This window comes from Coregonus lavaretus (assembly GCF_964263955.1).
Source record: "Coregonus lavaretus genome assembly, contig: HAP1_SCAFFOLD_510, whole genome shotgun sequence".
Lineage (NCBI taxonomy): Eukaryota > Metazoa > Chordata > Actinopteri > Salmoniformes > Salmonidae > Coregonus > Coregonus lavaretus.
The window spans coordinates 1-16,148 of NW_028159776.1; the positions used below are offsets into that span (position 1 = coordinate 1).

Genomic DNA, 16,148 nt, shown 5'->3' on the forward strand with positions numbered 1-16,148 from the left:
CATTTACATTTAGTTTCCCATTTTAAATGTTGTTTTTTCTTTTTTTTGGTAAATTATTTTCTATTGGTTTTTATTTTCTTATAAATGTATAGCTAAAAATATCATTTCATTTAACTGTAGCAATGTACTGATTAAAACATCCTGATTATTGTAAGCATAGCCTAACATTTTAAACTGAATTATGCTCTAGAAATAGGTTATGTTACAGTACAAGAGAGACATATTATTGGATGTTGATAGAATAACTGATATCAATGTAGCGCCTCTCACTTAAATCATGAAATCAATTGCTCAATCTTTTGACAACGCACTGCCACGTCCCTATTTCTGTTTATTTAATATCTGAATTGAAACCTAAACTATATCATTCCCATGGAGATACTTAGCTCTAGTTCAGGGTGTTAGGTACGTGTAAGGCACTGGATCAGAGCTAAGAGGTACAAAGCTATCATTTTGCATATATATATATTTACATATGAACAGGTTTGATTTAGTAGGCACCCCAAATCTGTAACAATCACCTTAAAGTATAGTCTTTCTGTGGAAAATACAGTTTCAAATGGGGAAAACAAAAACCATTTAGGCTTAGGAAGGATCTGCAGGGGATGCAATGACATAATGGCTATCTGTTGGCCCTAGGATAGGCCTGTACATATGTAAATGAATAGAGACTTGTGAACAGAAATATATTCATTTTCACCTGGGTATGTGCATTGTTTTATTCAGAATAATATTAAAAAGCTTGCAACCCCTCTATTGGATGAAGACATGGCTGACTATGGAAAATTTAAATGTCTTAGTTAGTTAAACTGTTCGCTGGTCTGTGGAGAAATCTCTTCTTGGCATTTTTGTTCCCCTTCTCTGCAATATACTTTGACCTCATTTGTTACCTAGGGGGACTGGGACAGCAATGTTTGACCGACATGTTGATATTGAGCCTACGTGTGCTAGTCTTATCACCTGCATATCTGAGGCGCTACGGTAAAACAATATGAAGAAAATACCATGCTAGAGGGGGGAAGGGTCAAAACCAAAAACAGATTGTAACCAAATCTACAGTTTGTACAATTTTGTAGATCATTTTGTAGATCATGCTCAAATAGAGAGAAAGAAATCAAAATGGTACAATCTAAGGTGATTAATTCACGAAAAAAAAACATTAGTCATTCGTCTCTGTTTGTACAATCATTTCATATTCTAATAACTGGTCAGAAAAATAAAGGAACTAATTGTGATTTTTAGTCTTGCAGAATTATTGTATGTAGCTTAGATGGTGTGACAAGCGAATATTTATCTAATAAATATGTATTCAGATGATACCTGTAAACCATTGTTTTCTTTGTCATTGGTTATTTTTCTGGATTGTAAATATGCCTCAAGTTGAGGCTCTATACCATATAACTGAATAGTCAGAAGGACATGTTATGTGAGTAGGTATGTTTATTTGATTTTAAAAAACAGTAATGTATTGTAAATTATTTGTAAAGAAATTTACACTAACCACATTTCCATCCACAGTTTTTTTTTGCAAAGTAAACTTGGAGTCACATGATGATATGGTGTGTGGTCCTCCCACTACCACTCGGGGAAACCGTGCAGTTTATTACAAATACAGGGGGGGAAAATACAGGGAAAATATGTGTCCTTTCTTTATGAAACACCATTTTCCACCACCATGGTGATTGGCTAATGCCTAGGAATGCTAGTCCCAGATGTTGCGTATCGCGTTCAGCCAATCAGATTGCAGCAGGCTGTTTACCCCTGGCTAAACGCAGGGCTCAACATCAGGAAGTAGCATTAGCCACTAGCATGGTGGTGGAAAATTGTGTTTCATAAAAGAAAGTATGCATATTCTCTGAGGGTTTTTTTCTGCCTTCTAGCCATTAAATCTGTACTCCCTGTTCACCCACGACTGCGTGGCCACGCACGACTCCTACTACATGATGAGATTATTATGGACAAAAGAGCGAGATTATTTTTATTTGTCAAACGGCAGCCAGGCATCGATCATCATGTCTCCAGAATAAGACCCTCGATATTGGAAAGGAGCATCAAGCTCATCACCGTGCACTTTCACCACCCTGTGAAGTTCATCCTTATTTATTTTATCTGTAGCCTAATAAACTGCATGCTTTCCCTAGTCGTAGTTGGAGGACCACACAACATATCATTGCGTGACTCCAGGTTTACTTTGATATGATGGTAGCCTAGCGGTTAAGAGCGTTGAGCTAGCAACGGAAAAGTTGCTGGTTCAAAGCACCTAGCCGATTATTACATTTACATTTTACATTTAAGTCATTTAGCAGACGCTCTTATCCAGAGCGACTTACAGGAGCAATTAGGGTTAAGTGCCTTGCTCAAGGGCACATCGACAGATTTTTCACCTAGTCGGCTCGGGGATTAGAACCAGAGACCTTTCGGTTACTGGCACAACGCTCTTAACCACTAATGTCTTGTAAATCCCTCTGGATAAAAGTGTCTGCTAAATATGCGTTTGACTACCACCACCGATTTATTTACGCTAGCTATGCTACCAGTTTATATGAATGGGAGTTAGCATTTAGTAGTCACTTCTAAACCTGAAAAGGGCCAACTTCTAAATGGTATGCAGCAAAAACAGCCAAAAATACTGAACAAAAATACAAACGCAACATGCAACCATTTAAAAGATTTTGCTGTTACAGTTCATAGAAGGAAATCAGTCAATTGAAATAAATTAATTAGGCCCTAATCTATGGATTTCACATGACTGGGCAGGGGCGCAGCCGTGGGTGGGCCTGGGAGGGCAAAGGCCCTCCCACTTGGGAGCCAGGCCCAGCCAATCAGAATGAGTTTTTCCCCAAAGGGCTTTATTACAGAAATAGTCCTCAGCACCCCCTCCGAAGATCCCGCAGGTGATGAAGCCAGATGTGGAGGTCATGGGCTGGTGTGGTTAAACGTGGTCTGCGGTTGTAAGGCCGGTTGGACGTACTGCCAAATTCTCTAAAATGACGTTGGAGACAGCTTATGGTAGAGAAATGAACATTCAATTCTCTGGCAACAGCTCTGGTGGACATTCCTGCAGTCAGCATGCCAATTGCACTCTATGACATTGTGTTGTGTGACAAAACTGTACATTTTAGAGTGGCCTGTTATTGTCCCCAGCACAAGGTGCACCTGGTTAATGATCACGCTGTTTAATCCGCTTCTTGATATGCCACAACTGTCAGGTGGATGGATTATCTTGACAAAGGATAAAATGCTCACTAACAGGGGTGTAAACAAATTTGTGCACAACATTTGAGATAAATAAATATTTTTGTGCATATGGAACCTTTCTGGGATCTTTTATTTCAGCTCATGAAACATGGGACCCACACTTTACATGTTGCAATTATATTTTTGTTCAGTGTATATCCAAATCGGACTTTAGTAACCACATTGACCTCTTTACTGCATCTATCTATGCATAGAAACAGTTATGGGGTCTAACACCAACAGGGAACGCGCAAAAATGGTACACAGCATCATCTGGATATGTGTGCAACAAAAGTTCAACGTTCACCTTCTGCTACCATTTCTGTCAAGCCGTCTACGCTTACAGTTTGACGCATATGTTAGATAAATCCAACGTATGCACCACACAGAACCCACTTCAACTGCTTCTGCAAAGCAACGCTACAAGGCAAACGCAGCGTTCCATTGGAAATGAAATTGCACTTCTGTTGTGTCCAAACTGCAGGATACTATCGGTGTGTTCGAGGCGTAATGGTCGTCCCTCGCCTAACTGCGCATGTGCATGCCGTCAAATCAAAGGCACTCCTTCAATATAAAGTTGTTTTTTGACGAAAATGAAAACTTGTCAGTTTGTCACTTTCATGAGGTTGGAGTAGATAATGTGTTCAACTATTTAAGAAATTGGCTCGAATCTAGGTTGTGCCTTTAGATTTCGAGAAAATTAACAACTAAGGAAGAATTGTTCACTTCTCAAACCCCGGCCTGGTTCGCAGCGTTCCCGGAAATCTCGCGATGTTGCGCCTCTGGGTTTAGAAACTCTTCCGAGTGATTGGGAAGAACTTCCTCCTGGCCATCGGCGGCATATGGAAGCGCCTGACGTGGTATTTCACTCCATCTCAAGTCCATTCTGTGTTCACACGCAGCCTTAAAATGCTACTTACCGCTTTACCGAGTCGGGTCAAGCTCATTTCGGGATGTTCGTTGGCGTTTACCGCCGCTCGGATGTATTCTGGCGGCCCTGCAGCCACCAACCCAGTCGTCTACTTTGACATTGCTGCAGACCACCAGCCCGTCGGAAGAGTAACCTTCGAGGTGAGTTCAGTTGTCTTGACCAGGAACTTGATCCGATGGCTAGGTAACTAGGCTATTAAATGTGCATTTGTTTAGATTATTTTGGCCTCGGCCTTTGAGATAACGAGTAGGCATCGTCTAATGCACCAGTTGTAACTTGAAACCAACGTGAAGACCGCTCAGTTGGACCTACAGCACAATGAATGAACATGCCAGCCCTGTAGAGCTAGGCCTACTGTACAAACTAGCTACTAGTCTGATTTATAATACACTATTCATTGGGGAGTAAACGGCCTGAAACGAATGCCTGCGAAATCGTGTAAATATGCCTTATGTCCACCAGATGCATCAACGCTTTGCGTTCCGGCCGAAGTCATTCATTGGCAATGGAGCAGCATTGGGTGCCGCATGCGTTCAATATTTTCAACTCATAATTTGATTAATGTGTGGTGGGACCAACGGAAGCACACACAGACTATAACTAACTAGCATTTAACTAGTTAAATGAAAAGCGAAGAAAGTGTGTCAAATGTGGATGCGGGCTAGACATCCAGCAAAACAAAACGCATATACATCTGGAGGACATCGGGCATTACGCGCTAGAACATTTAATAAAAGTACATTTAAACGGTTGTCGGTGCCGTTTGTCCATAAGTTGCTCGAAATTTGAAACAACATATACACAGGAAAGTATTGTTTACCAGACTTTTTAATAGGTATATGGTTCACTTCGGCACCGAGGTAAAATTAGTTTTATATTGGATATTTATAGCTGATGAACCAAGCATGCCATGACAATAAAAAAAAAAAAGTAGGTTGGAGCACAAACACCTTTTGTGTGAATTCATCATTTTTATTCAAATCTTAAATTATTGTTAAAAAAAAAAAAAAAAGTGTATATACAGTGTATATACAGTACCAGTCAAAGGTTTGGACACCTACTCATTTTTTTTTTTTTTTTTTTTTTTTTTTTATACAATTTTCTACATTGTAGAATAATAGTGAAGCCATCAAAACTATGAAATAACACATATGGAATCATGTAGTAACCAAAAAAGTGTTAAACAAATCAAAATATATTTTATATTTGAGATTCTTCAAACAGCCACCCTTTGCCTTTATGACAGCTTTGCACACTCTTGGCATTCTCTCAACCAGCTTCACCTGGAATACTTTTCCAACAGTCTTGAAGGAGTTCCCACATATGCTGAGCACTTGTTGGCTGCTTTTCCTTCACTCTGTGGTCCGATTCATCCCAAACCATCTCAATTGGGTTGAGGTCGGGGGATTGTGGAGGCCAGGTCATCTGATGCAGCACTCCATCACTCTCCTTCTTGGTAAAATAGCCCTTACACCGCCTGGAGGTGTGTTGGGTCATTGTCCTGTTGAAAAACAAATGACAGTCCCATTAAGCCCGAACCAGATGGGATGGCGTATCGCTGCAGAATGCTGTGGTAGCCATGCTGGTTAAGTGTGCCTTGAATTCTAAATAAATCACAGACAGTGTCGCCAGCAAAGCACCCCTACACCATAACACCTCCTCCTCCATGATTTACGGTGGGAACTACACATGCGGAGATCATCCTTTCACCCACATCGCGTCTCACAAAGACACGGCGGTTGGAACCAAAAATCTCAAATTTGTACTCCAGACCAAAGGACGCGTTTCTACCCGTCTAATGTCCATTGCTCATGTTTTTTTGGCCCAAGCAGGTCTCTTCTTATTATTGGTGTTCTTCAGTAGTGGTTTCTTTGCAGAAATTCGACCATGAAAGCCTGATTCACACAGTCCCCTCTGAACAGTTGATGTTGAGATGTGTCTGTGACTTGAACTCTGTGAAGCATTTATTTGGGCTGCAATCTGAGGTGCAGTTAACTCTAATGAACTTATCCTCTGCAGCAGAGGTAACTCTGGGTCTTCCTTTCCTGTGGTGGTCCTCATGAGAGCCAGTTTCATCATAGCGCTTGATGGATTTTGTGACTGCACTTGAAGAAACGTTCAAAGTTCTTGAAATGTTCTGTATTGACTGACCTTCATGTCTTAAAGTAATGATGGACTGTCGTTTCTCTTTGGTTGTTTGAGCTGTTCTTTCCATAATATGGACTTGGTCTTTTACCAAATAGGGCTATCTTCTGTAAACCCCCCCTACCTTGTCACAACACAACTGATTGGCTGAAACGCATTAAGAAGGAATGAAATTCCACAAATTAACTTTTAAGAAGGCACACCTGTTAATTGAAATGCATTCCAGTTGACTACCTCATGAAGCTGGTTGAGAGAATGCCAAGAGTGTGCAAAGCTGTCAACAAGGCAAAGGGTGGCTATTTTTGAAGAATCTCAAATAAAATATATTTAGATTTGTTCAACACTTTTTTTTGGTTACTACATGATTCAATGTGTTATTTCATAGTTTTGATGTCTTCACTATTATTCTGCAATGAAAAAATAAAGAAAAACCCTTGAATGAGGAGGTCCAAACTTTTGACTGGTAGTGTACATACACATACAGTGCATTCGGAAAGTGTTCAGACCCCTTTTCCACATTTTGTTACGTTACAGCCTTATTCTAAAATGTATTAAATTGTTTTTTTTCTTCACTATGACAAAGCAAAAACAGGTTCAGACATTTTTGCAAGTTTATAAAAAATAAAAACAGATATACCATTTACGTAAGTATTCAGACCCTTTACTCAGTACTTTGTTGAAGCACCTTTGGCAGCGATTACAGCCTCAAGTCTTCTTGGGTGTGACGCTACAAGCTTGGCACACCTGTATTTGAAGAGTTTCTCCCATTCTTCTCTGCAAATCCTCTCCAGCTCTGTAAGGTTGGATGGGGAGCGTCGCTGCACAGCTACTTTCAGGTCTCTCCAGAGATGTTCAATTCCGGGCTCTGGCTGGGCCACTCAAGGACATTCAGAGACTTTTCCCGAAGCCACTCCTGCGTTGTCTTGGCTGTGTGCTTAGGGTTGTTGTCCTGTTGGAAGGTGAACCTTCGCCCCAGTCTGAGGTCCTGAGCGCTCTGGAGCAGGTTTTCATCAAGGATCTCTCTGTACTTTGCTACGTTCATCTTTCCCTCGATCCTGACTAGTATCCCAGTCCCTGCCGCTGAAAAACATTCCCACAGCATGATGCTGCCACCACCATGATTCACTGTAGGGATGGTGCCAGGTTTCCTCCAGATGTGATGCTTGGCATTCAGGCCAAAGAGATCAATCTTGGTTTCATCAGACCAGAGAATCTTGTTTCTCTTGGTCTGAGAGTCTTTAGGTGCCTTTTGGCAAACTCCAAGCGGGCTGTCATGTGCCTTTTACTGAGGAGTGGCTTCCGTCTGGCCATTCTACCATAAAGGCCTGATTGGTGGAGTGCTGCAGAGATGGTTGTCCTTCTGGAAGGTTCTCCCATCTCCACAGAGGAACTCTAGAGCTCTGTCAGAGTGACCATCAGGTTCTTGGTCACCTCCCTGACCAAGGCCCTTCTCCCCTGATTGCTCAGTTTGGCCGGGCGGCCAGCTCTAGGAAGAGTCTTGGTGGTTCCAAACTTCTTCCATTTAAGAATGATGGAGGCCACTGTGTTCTTGAGGACCTTCAATGCTGCAGAAATGTTTTGACACCCTTCCCCAGATCTGTGCCTCGACACAATCCTGTCTCGGAGCTCAACATATAGACAGGTGTGTGCCTTTCCAAATCATGTCCAATCAATAGAATTTACCACAGGTGGACTCCAATCAAGTTGTAGAAACATCTCAAGGATGATCAATGGAAACAGGATGCACCTGAGCAAAATTTTGAGTTTCATAGCAAAGGGTCTGAATACTTACGTAAATAAGGTTTTTCTGTTCTTTCCTGTGGATATTTAGCCTACAATATCAAGCAGCATGAGGACGAACCGCACAGACAACTGGTAGAGTTTTTAAATATCATTTTATTCAACATTCTGGCTTGGAAATAACATTTTACACTATTTTCCAGGCATTAGTTTCAGGCTGTATATACCAAGTCATTGTGTATTACAGCCTGATTTAATCAGATTAGCTGCATGCAACTGACTGTCTCATAACTACCTATTTTTTTTATTTTGCAGCTGAACGCTGATGTTGTGCCCAAAACAGCAGGTAGGGGGAGAACAACAACTATTCAATAGTGTTTGATCAAATTTAACTTTTTTACATTTTAGTCATTTAGTAGACGCTCTTATCCAGAGAGCGACTTACAGTTAGTGAAAGTTTATTGGTGGCGTACACCGTTTTGCCGACGTTATCACAGGTGCAGTGACATGCTTATTAGGTGGTGGGAGGAGGGTTATCCTGGAGAGATACCCTCCTGTAGGTTTACATCTATCTAGTCCAGGGCTCTCCAACCCTGTTCCAGGAGAGATACCCTCCTGTAGGATTTCACTCCAACCCTAATCTAGCGCACCATATTCTAATAATTAGCTGGTTGATACGCTTAATCAGGTTAGTTACAACTGGGTTTGGAGCGAAAACCTACAGGAGGGGATCTCTCTCCTGGAATAGGGTTGGAGAACCCTGGACTAGATAGATGTAAACCTACAGGAGGGGATCTCTCTCCTGGAACAGGGTTGGAGAACCCTGGACTAGATAGATGTAAACCTACAGGAGGGTATCTCTCTCCTGGAACAGGGTTGGAGAACCCTGGCTAAACATTGTTTCTCCCTCTCAGAGAACTTCAGAGCTCTGTGCACAGGAGAACATGGCTTTGGCTACAAGGGATCCATCTTCCACAGGGTCATCCCTCAGTTCATGTGCCAGGTGGGTAAAGTAATGTTTAGTTGTTCCTTTGATAACCTATACCTTTTTCATTGTGGGAACTCATTGTATCTTTGCCCCACACACGTAAGCCTGTCTCTGACCCCTCTCAATGTGTCTGTTCAACACACTCTAGGGGGGAGACTTCACTAATCACAATGGAACCGGAGGGAAGTCTATCTATGGACCCAAATTCAAAGACGAGAACTTCAAATTGAAGCACACAGGACCTGGTAAGTGATTCACCCTTTCTGTTTGTGCTATCATGCCAACTCCCAATCATTCATTATCATGTGAAAGAAATGGCTTGACGATGACTGCAATGGAATTGACAAGTGCACAAACAGATCTGGGACCATGCTAGATTTAAAATGTATTTGCAGAATACTGTAGGCTACCTTTGGGCTATTTGAATGAATCCCCTCCGTACCACTAGATGGCAGCAGAATACTGTAGGCTACCTTTGGGCTATTTGAATGAATCCCCTCCGTACCACTAGATGGCAGCAGAATACTGTAGCCTACCTTTGGGCTATTTGAATGAATCCCCTCCGTACCACTAGATGGCAGCATTGCACTGCTGATATTTAAACGAGCGCTTAACGGCATAACCAACTTAATGTGGTCGAGGACGATTTCCCTATTTCGGTTAACACAGCCATAAGGAATCAATTGACCAAATATTGCTTTTCTTAGCTGTTTCTGATTGGGCCTCTTGATAGATGGATGGCTAACTTGATATCAAGGATGTTGTCATAGTAACTCAGCTCGTCTTCAGCAGTGCAGTGTGGGCAGTACCTCCACTGACTTGCCTGGCAGCACTTAGGGTCTAGTTACGCAATGTACTGTTTCTTTTCCATTTAGGCATTCTGTCAATGGCCAACGCTGGGCCCAACACCAACGGCTCTCAGTTCTTCATCTGCACCGAGAAGACAGAGTGGTACGTACAGACAGACAGACAGACATACCAGTGGTACGTACAGACAGACAGACAGACAGACAGACAGACAGACAGACAGACAGACCAGGGCCTGCTGTGTCCATAAAGCGTCTGAGGAAGACTGCTGCTCTACAGTGCCTTCGGAAAGTATTCAGACCCCTTGACTTGTTCCACATTTTGTTACGTTACAGCCTTATTCTAAAATGGATTAAATAAATAGAAAATCCTCAGCAATCTACACACAATACCCCATAATGACAAAGCAAAAACAGGTTTTTAGAAATGTTTGCAAATGTATTAAAAATAATAAACAGAAATACCTTATTTACTTTTAAATGTATTTACACAACATGCCTACCACTTTGAAGATGCAAAATAATTTTTTTGTGTGAAACAACTTGAGCGTGCATAACTATTCACCCCCCCCCCCCCCCCCCAAAGTCAATACTTTGTAGAGCCACCTTTTGCAGCAATTACAGCTGCTAGTCTCTTTGGGTATGTCTCTATAAGCTTGGGACATCTCGCCACTGGGATTTTTGCCCATTCTTCAAGGCAAGACTGCTCCAGCTCCTTCAAGTCCCTGCCGATGAAAAACATCCCCATAGCATGATGCTGCCGCCACCATGCTTCACTGTGGGGATGGTGTTCTCGGGGTGGTGAGAGGTGTTGGGTTTGCGCCATTTACATTTACGTCATTTAGCAGACGCTCTTATCCAGAGTGACTTACAAATTGGTGCATTCACCCTATAGCCAGTGGGATAACCACTTTACAATATGTTTTATTTTTTTTATTTTTTTGGGGGGGGTGGGGTAAGGGGGGGTAGAAGGATTACTTTATCCTATCCCAGGTATTCCTTAAAGAGGTGGGGTTTCAAATGTCTCCGGAAGGTGGTGAGTGACTCCGTGAGTGACTCCACTTTGTCCCTGACCTGTTTGGAGAGCTCCTTGGTCTTCATGGTGCCGCTTGCTTAGTGGTGTTGCAGAATCTGGGGCCTTTCAGAACAGGTGTGTGTATATATACTGAGATCATGTGACACTTAGATTGCATACAGGTGGACTTTATGTAACTAATTATGTAACTTCTGAAGGTAATTGGTTGCACCAGACCTTATTTAGGGGCTTCATAGCAAAGGGGGTGAATACATATGCATGCACCACTTTTCCGTTATTAATTTTGTATAATTTTATGAAACAAGTTATTTTTTTCATTTCACTTTACCAATTTGGACTATTTTGTGTATGTCCATTACATGAAATCCAAATAAAAATCAATTTAAATTACAGGTTGTAATGGAACAAAATAGGAAAAACTCCAAGGGGGATGAATACTTTTGCAAGGCACTGTACCTAGAGCTGGCCGCCCGGCCAAACTGAGCAATCGGGGGAGAAGGGCCTTGGTCAGGGAGGTGACCAAGAACCTGATGGTCACTCTGACAGAGCTCCAGAGTTCCTCTGTGGAGATGGTTGTCCTTCTGGAAGGTTCTCCCATCTCTGCAGGACTCCACCAATCAGGCCTTTATGGTATAGTGGCCAGGCAGAAGCCACTCCTCAGTAAAAGGCACATGACAGCCCGCTTGGAGTTTGCCAAAAGGCACCTAAAGACTCTCAGACCATGAGAAACAAGATTCCCTGGTCTGATGAAACCAAGATTGAACTCTTTGGCCTGAATGTCAAGCGTCACGTCTGGAGGAAACCTGGCACCATCCCTACGGTGAAGCATGGTGGTGGCAGCATCATGCGGTGGGGTAGTTTTCCGATGGCTGGTACTGTGAGACTAGTCAGGATCGAGGTAAAGGTGAACGGAGCAAAGTACAGAGAGATCCTTGATGAAAACCTGCTCCAGAGCGCTCAGTACCTCAGACTGGGGCGAAGGTTCACCTTCCAACAGGACAACAACCCTAAGCACACAGCCAAGACAACGCAGGAGTGGCTTCGGGACAAGTTTCTGAATGTCCTTGAGTGGCCCAGCCAGAGCCCGGACTTGGACCCGATCGAACATCTCTGGAAAGACCTGAAAATAGCTGTGCAGCGACGCTCCCCATCCAACCTGACAGAGCTGGAGAGGATCTGCAGAGAAGAATGGGAGAAACTCCCCAAATACAGGTGTGCCAAGCTTGTAGCGTCATACCCAAGAAGACTCAAGGCTGTAATCACTGCCAAAGGTGCTTCAACAAAGTACTGAGTAAAGGGTCTGAATACTTATGTAAATGTGATATTTCATTTTTATCTGTTATACATTTGCAAAAATGTCTTAACCTCTTGTTTTGTCATTATGGGGGTATTGTGTGTAGATTGACGAGGGGGGGGAAACAATGTAAGCAATTTTAGAATAAGGCTGTAACGTAACAATGTGGAAAAAGTCAAGTGGTCTGAATACTTTTCCAAAGGCACTTTAGGATCAGTTATGCCATTTATATCATAAAGAATAATATTGTACGGAGAGTGAGGACCTGATCCTAGATAAGTTGAGACGCTTTCTAAATACAGACCCCAGACCATTATGACTCTCTAAATACAGACCCCAGACCATTATGACTCTCTAAATACAGACCCCAGACCATTATGACTTTCTTTCCCAGTCCGGGGGGAAATATAATACACCTCTTCATCTTCTCTCTCAGGCTGGATGGCAAGCATGTTGTGTTTGGCGCTGTGACCCAGGGACTGGACGTGATCAGGAAAGTGGAGATGTTCGGATCCCGGTCCGGCCGTACCTCCAAGAGGATCACCATCGCAGACTGTGGAGAGCTTAAGTAGCCTGGGAGTCCCAAATTGCATCATATTCCCTATATAGTGCACGACAGAGGGAGATGGGACACAGGCATGGAGCGGGGCGCGATGGTTTCTATGTGAACTGGTCGATGGCAGGGTGGTAGCCCGCATGTGGTTTTATTTGGCCCCCGAAGTTTTCTGAGGAAAAAAACGTTTATTTTTATTTTTTTATTGTTGGACATAAAAGACTATAAAAACATCAGGAAATGAGTTCCAAGTGATTTTTAATTTAAGAAATCTTTTTCCAAGTATTCCCACACATAATAGAGACACGTGATCGCATACAAACGTAAGCAAGGTTTGAAATGATCAGCATAGGTCTTCCTCTTTTAAACGCAGCCATTGTGTCTGTTCTGAGTGTTGACAATAGTGGATTGTTTTTCAGGGATATTGTGTCAAACACTGTTTGGGGGGAAAGGGAGAGTTAAGACTTATTCTGTGATTGGATCTTTTCGATAAATAACTCCTCCAATGTGAACGTGTCCAATAAACCAGTTTTGTGTGTGTGCGTACGCATCAGTCAAAATGTTTTGCGGTGGGGATCGGGAGTAACATCTGAGATGAGGGTTTTAATTTCCTCTTGTGGAGAAACAGCTTGGCTCTGCCTTCCATTTCACCAATGATCTTGTTAAGTCAGGAAGAACCATTTTATTTTGGGCTGGGTTTGACTAATACAAGTAGGATGAGAAGATTCAGTTGCTTATCTTGTCTGAATGATCTTTGTCACGTTGGAGTGGAAAGACTAACATGCAGAGGTGGAATTGTTCACATATACCAGCTCAGAACTAGACTATGCTAGCTAGGTTTCTACCCAATTGCTGACAGATTTTCATGTGAATATTCTTAAAATCAGCATAAAGTAATGTGCACATTTTCCCACCAGAGATGTTTCCATCAAATTGAGTTTTTGCGGATGAAAGGCTGACGCTGTGCAAATAAAAAGTACTTTTGTGGGTCAATTCCCATGTAGCCTACCGAAGTGGAATGGGTTTCCATCACATTTTCAACTCTATTGATGGTTTTGTCACTAGAAAATGGTGCGTTATGTAGCGAATGTGCCCACTCTGGTCTTGGCATGTGTGCTCTAGCTTGCGGAGATAGTCTACGTGATGAGATTATTATGGACACAAAAGAGCAAGATGATTTTGTATTTGTCAAATGGCAACCGAGCATCTATCTGCATGCTTTCCTGAGTTGTAGTGGGAAAACCGCACACCAATTGTACTTCCATATGATGGTTATTATATCAATATTTGCACAAAGGCGTTGCCATTTCTCGTGTAATTAATGTTCGACACCAAAGATCCCACCTTGCCTGGTGCATTTTGTTCTGTCGTCACTGGAAAGCTTACCGCGAAATTTGCTGTCATTCATTTTTTTTTCTTTCTTACATGTGCTGTACTCGCATACTGGGGGAAAAAAATGTAATACAGCAAAGTTAATCATTTAAAAAAGATTTGTATACAAATATCCCAAAAATTGTTGTCCACGTTTAATTTTCCACAGTCAACAACACGAGTAGTCTAAGCAACAGAAAAACCAGAGAACCCCATAGTAGAGTAGTTGACCTATTCCATTGTTCAGCGTGTCGAATTCTATGCAAGAAAATAATATTCCTCTATATACTCAGTTGTTGTAGCCTAAAACATTCTTCATGCAGTCGCGGGAAAAAACCTTTTTTTGAAAGCAGTTTTGATAAAGAGGATCACTGAGCTTTCTAGATTTACTAGTCTACCCTTATTTCTCAAATCAAAGCAGTTAGTAAAATGCACCGTTTTAGCAGCAGCATGTAAACAGTAGGCTACATTTATATTTACGCTACATTAACCTTGGTTGGCTGAGTGCAGTGTAATATTTTTTTGGGGGGGGTTTAAAGTCATCAATATATTACTATACCTAGCAAGAAGATAGCCAAATGTTTAGCCTTTACAGTTTGTGATCTAGCTAATGATTAGCCTAACGTTTAGCCTTTACAGTTTGTGATCTAGCTAATGATTAGCCTAACGTTTAGCCTTTACAGTTTGTGATCTAGCTAATGATTAGCCGAATGTTTAGCCTTTACAGTTTGTGATCTAGCTAATGATTAGCCTTTACAGTTTGATCTAGCTAATGATTAGCCTTTACAGTTTGTGATCTAGCTAATGATTAGCCTAATGTTTAGCCTTTACAGTTTGTGATCTAGCTAATGATTAGCCTTTACAGTTTGTGATCTAGCTAATGATTAGCCTTTACAGTTTGATCTAGCTAATGATTAGCCTTTACAGTTTGATCTAGCTAATGATTAGCCTTTACAGTTTGATCTAGCTAATGATTAGCCTTTACAGTTTGATCTAGCTAATGATTAGCCTTTACAGTTTGATCTAGCTAATGATTAGCCTTTACAGTTTGATCTAGCTAATGATTAGCCTTTACAGTTTGATCTAGCTAATGATTAGCATTTACAGTTTGATCTAGCTAATGATTAGCCTTTACAGTTTGATCTAGCTAATGATTAGCCTTTACAGTTTGATCTAGCTAATGATTAGCCTAATGATTAGCCTTTACAGTTTGATCTAGCTAATGATTAGCCTAATGTGGTAAATGGGCAATCCTCAGCCTATTAATTACTAGCCACTATGCTACATCAGGTGGGCTGCATCAGGAGGGCTACATCAGGTGGGCTGCATCAGGTGGGCTACATCAGGTGGGCTGCATCAGGTGGGCTACATCAGGTGGGCTGCATCAGGTGGGCTACATCAGGAGGGCTACATCAGGAGGTAATAACTATTGCTAAATAGATCACCTGCCTGATCGTATGGACTAATAAGTTATATTGGGATCATTTCTGGAGGGTGTTTATATTGTCTGCATTTTATTTTCATTTTGTAATAGGATGTCATTGTAGGCCAATGGGTTCATGTCCAAGGAAACACGTGCACACTGACCGTAGCGCCGAACCTACCGAGTTGATTTATGCCCTGTACAATGTTTTAATTGTATGTCGCCGTCAGTAATACCCACATACGTATTACATTTCACTTCAGTCCACTGACTATTCATCTCTTTCAATTTGTAGCCTACATGTTGCTTCACTCCATTACATCGTTCATTTATCTTTCTTTCCTCTATCAAGTCTGTGTGGTCGTTCCTGATGGTCGTTCCCGAGTGGCGCAGTGGTCTAAGGCTGTGGCGCAGTGGTCTAAGGCTGTGGCGCAGTGGTCTAAGGCTGTGGCGCAGTGGTCTAAGGCTGTGGCGCAGTGGTCTAAGGCTGTGGCGCAGTGGTCTAAGGCTGTGGCGCAGTGGTCTAAGGCTGTGCCACTAGAGATCCTGGTTCGAATCCAGGCTGTGTCCGGGAGACACATGGGGCGGCGCACAATTGGCCCAGCGTCGTCCAGGGTAGGGGAG

At 42.1% G+C, this 16,148-nt stretch overlaps 1 protein-coding gene across 1 annotated transcript; it reads left to right on the top strand.

Moving 5' to 3' along the window:
• The first annotated feature begins 4,049 nt into the window (after positions 1-4,049).
• Positions 4,050-13,276, top strand: LOC311122450 (peptidyl-prolyl cis-trans isomerase A-like). Its single transcript, XM_084196801.1, has 6 exons — positions 4,050-4,308; positions 8,369-8,399; positions 8,968-9,056; positions 9,190-9,286; positions 9,917-9,992; positions 12,614-13,276. Exons 1-6 carry the CDS (start codon positions 4,147-4,149, stop codon positions 12,747-12,749), a joined length of 591 nt encoding a protein of 196 aa, XP_084052927.1. The 5' UTR covers positions 4,050-4,146; the 3' UTR covers positions 12,750-13,276.
• Positions 13,277-16,148: the final 2,872 nt, after the last annotated feature.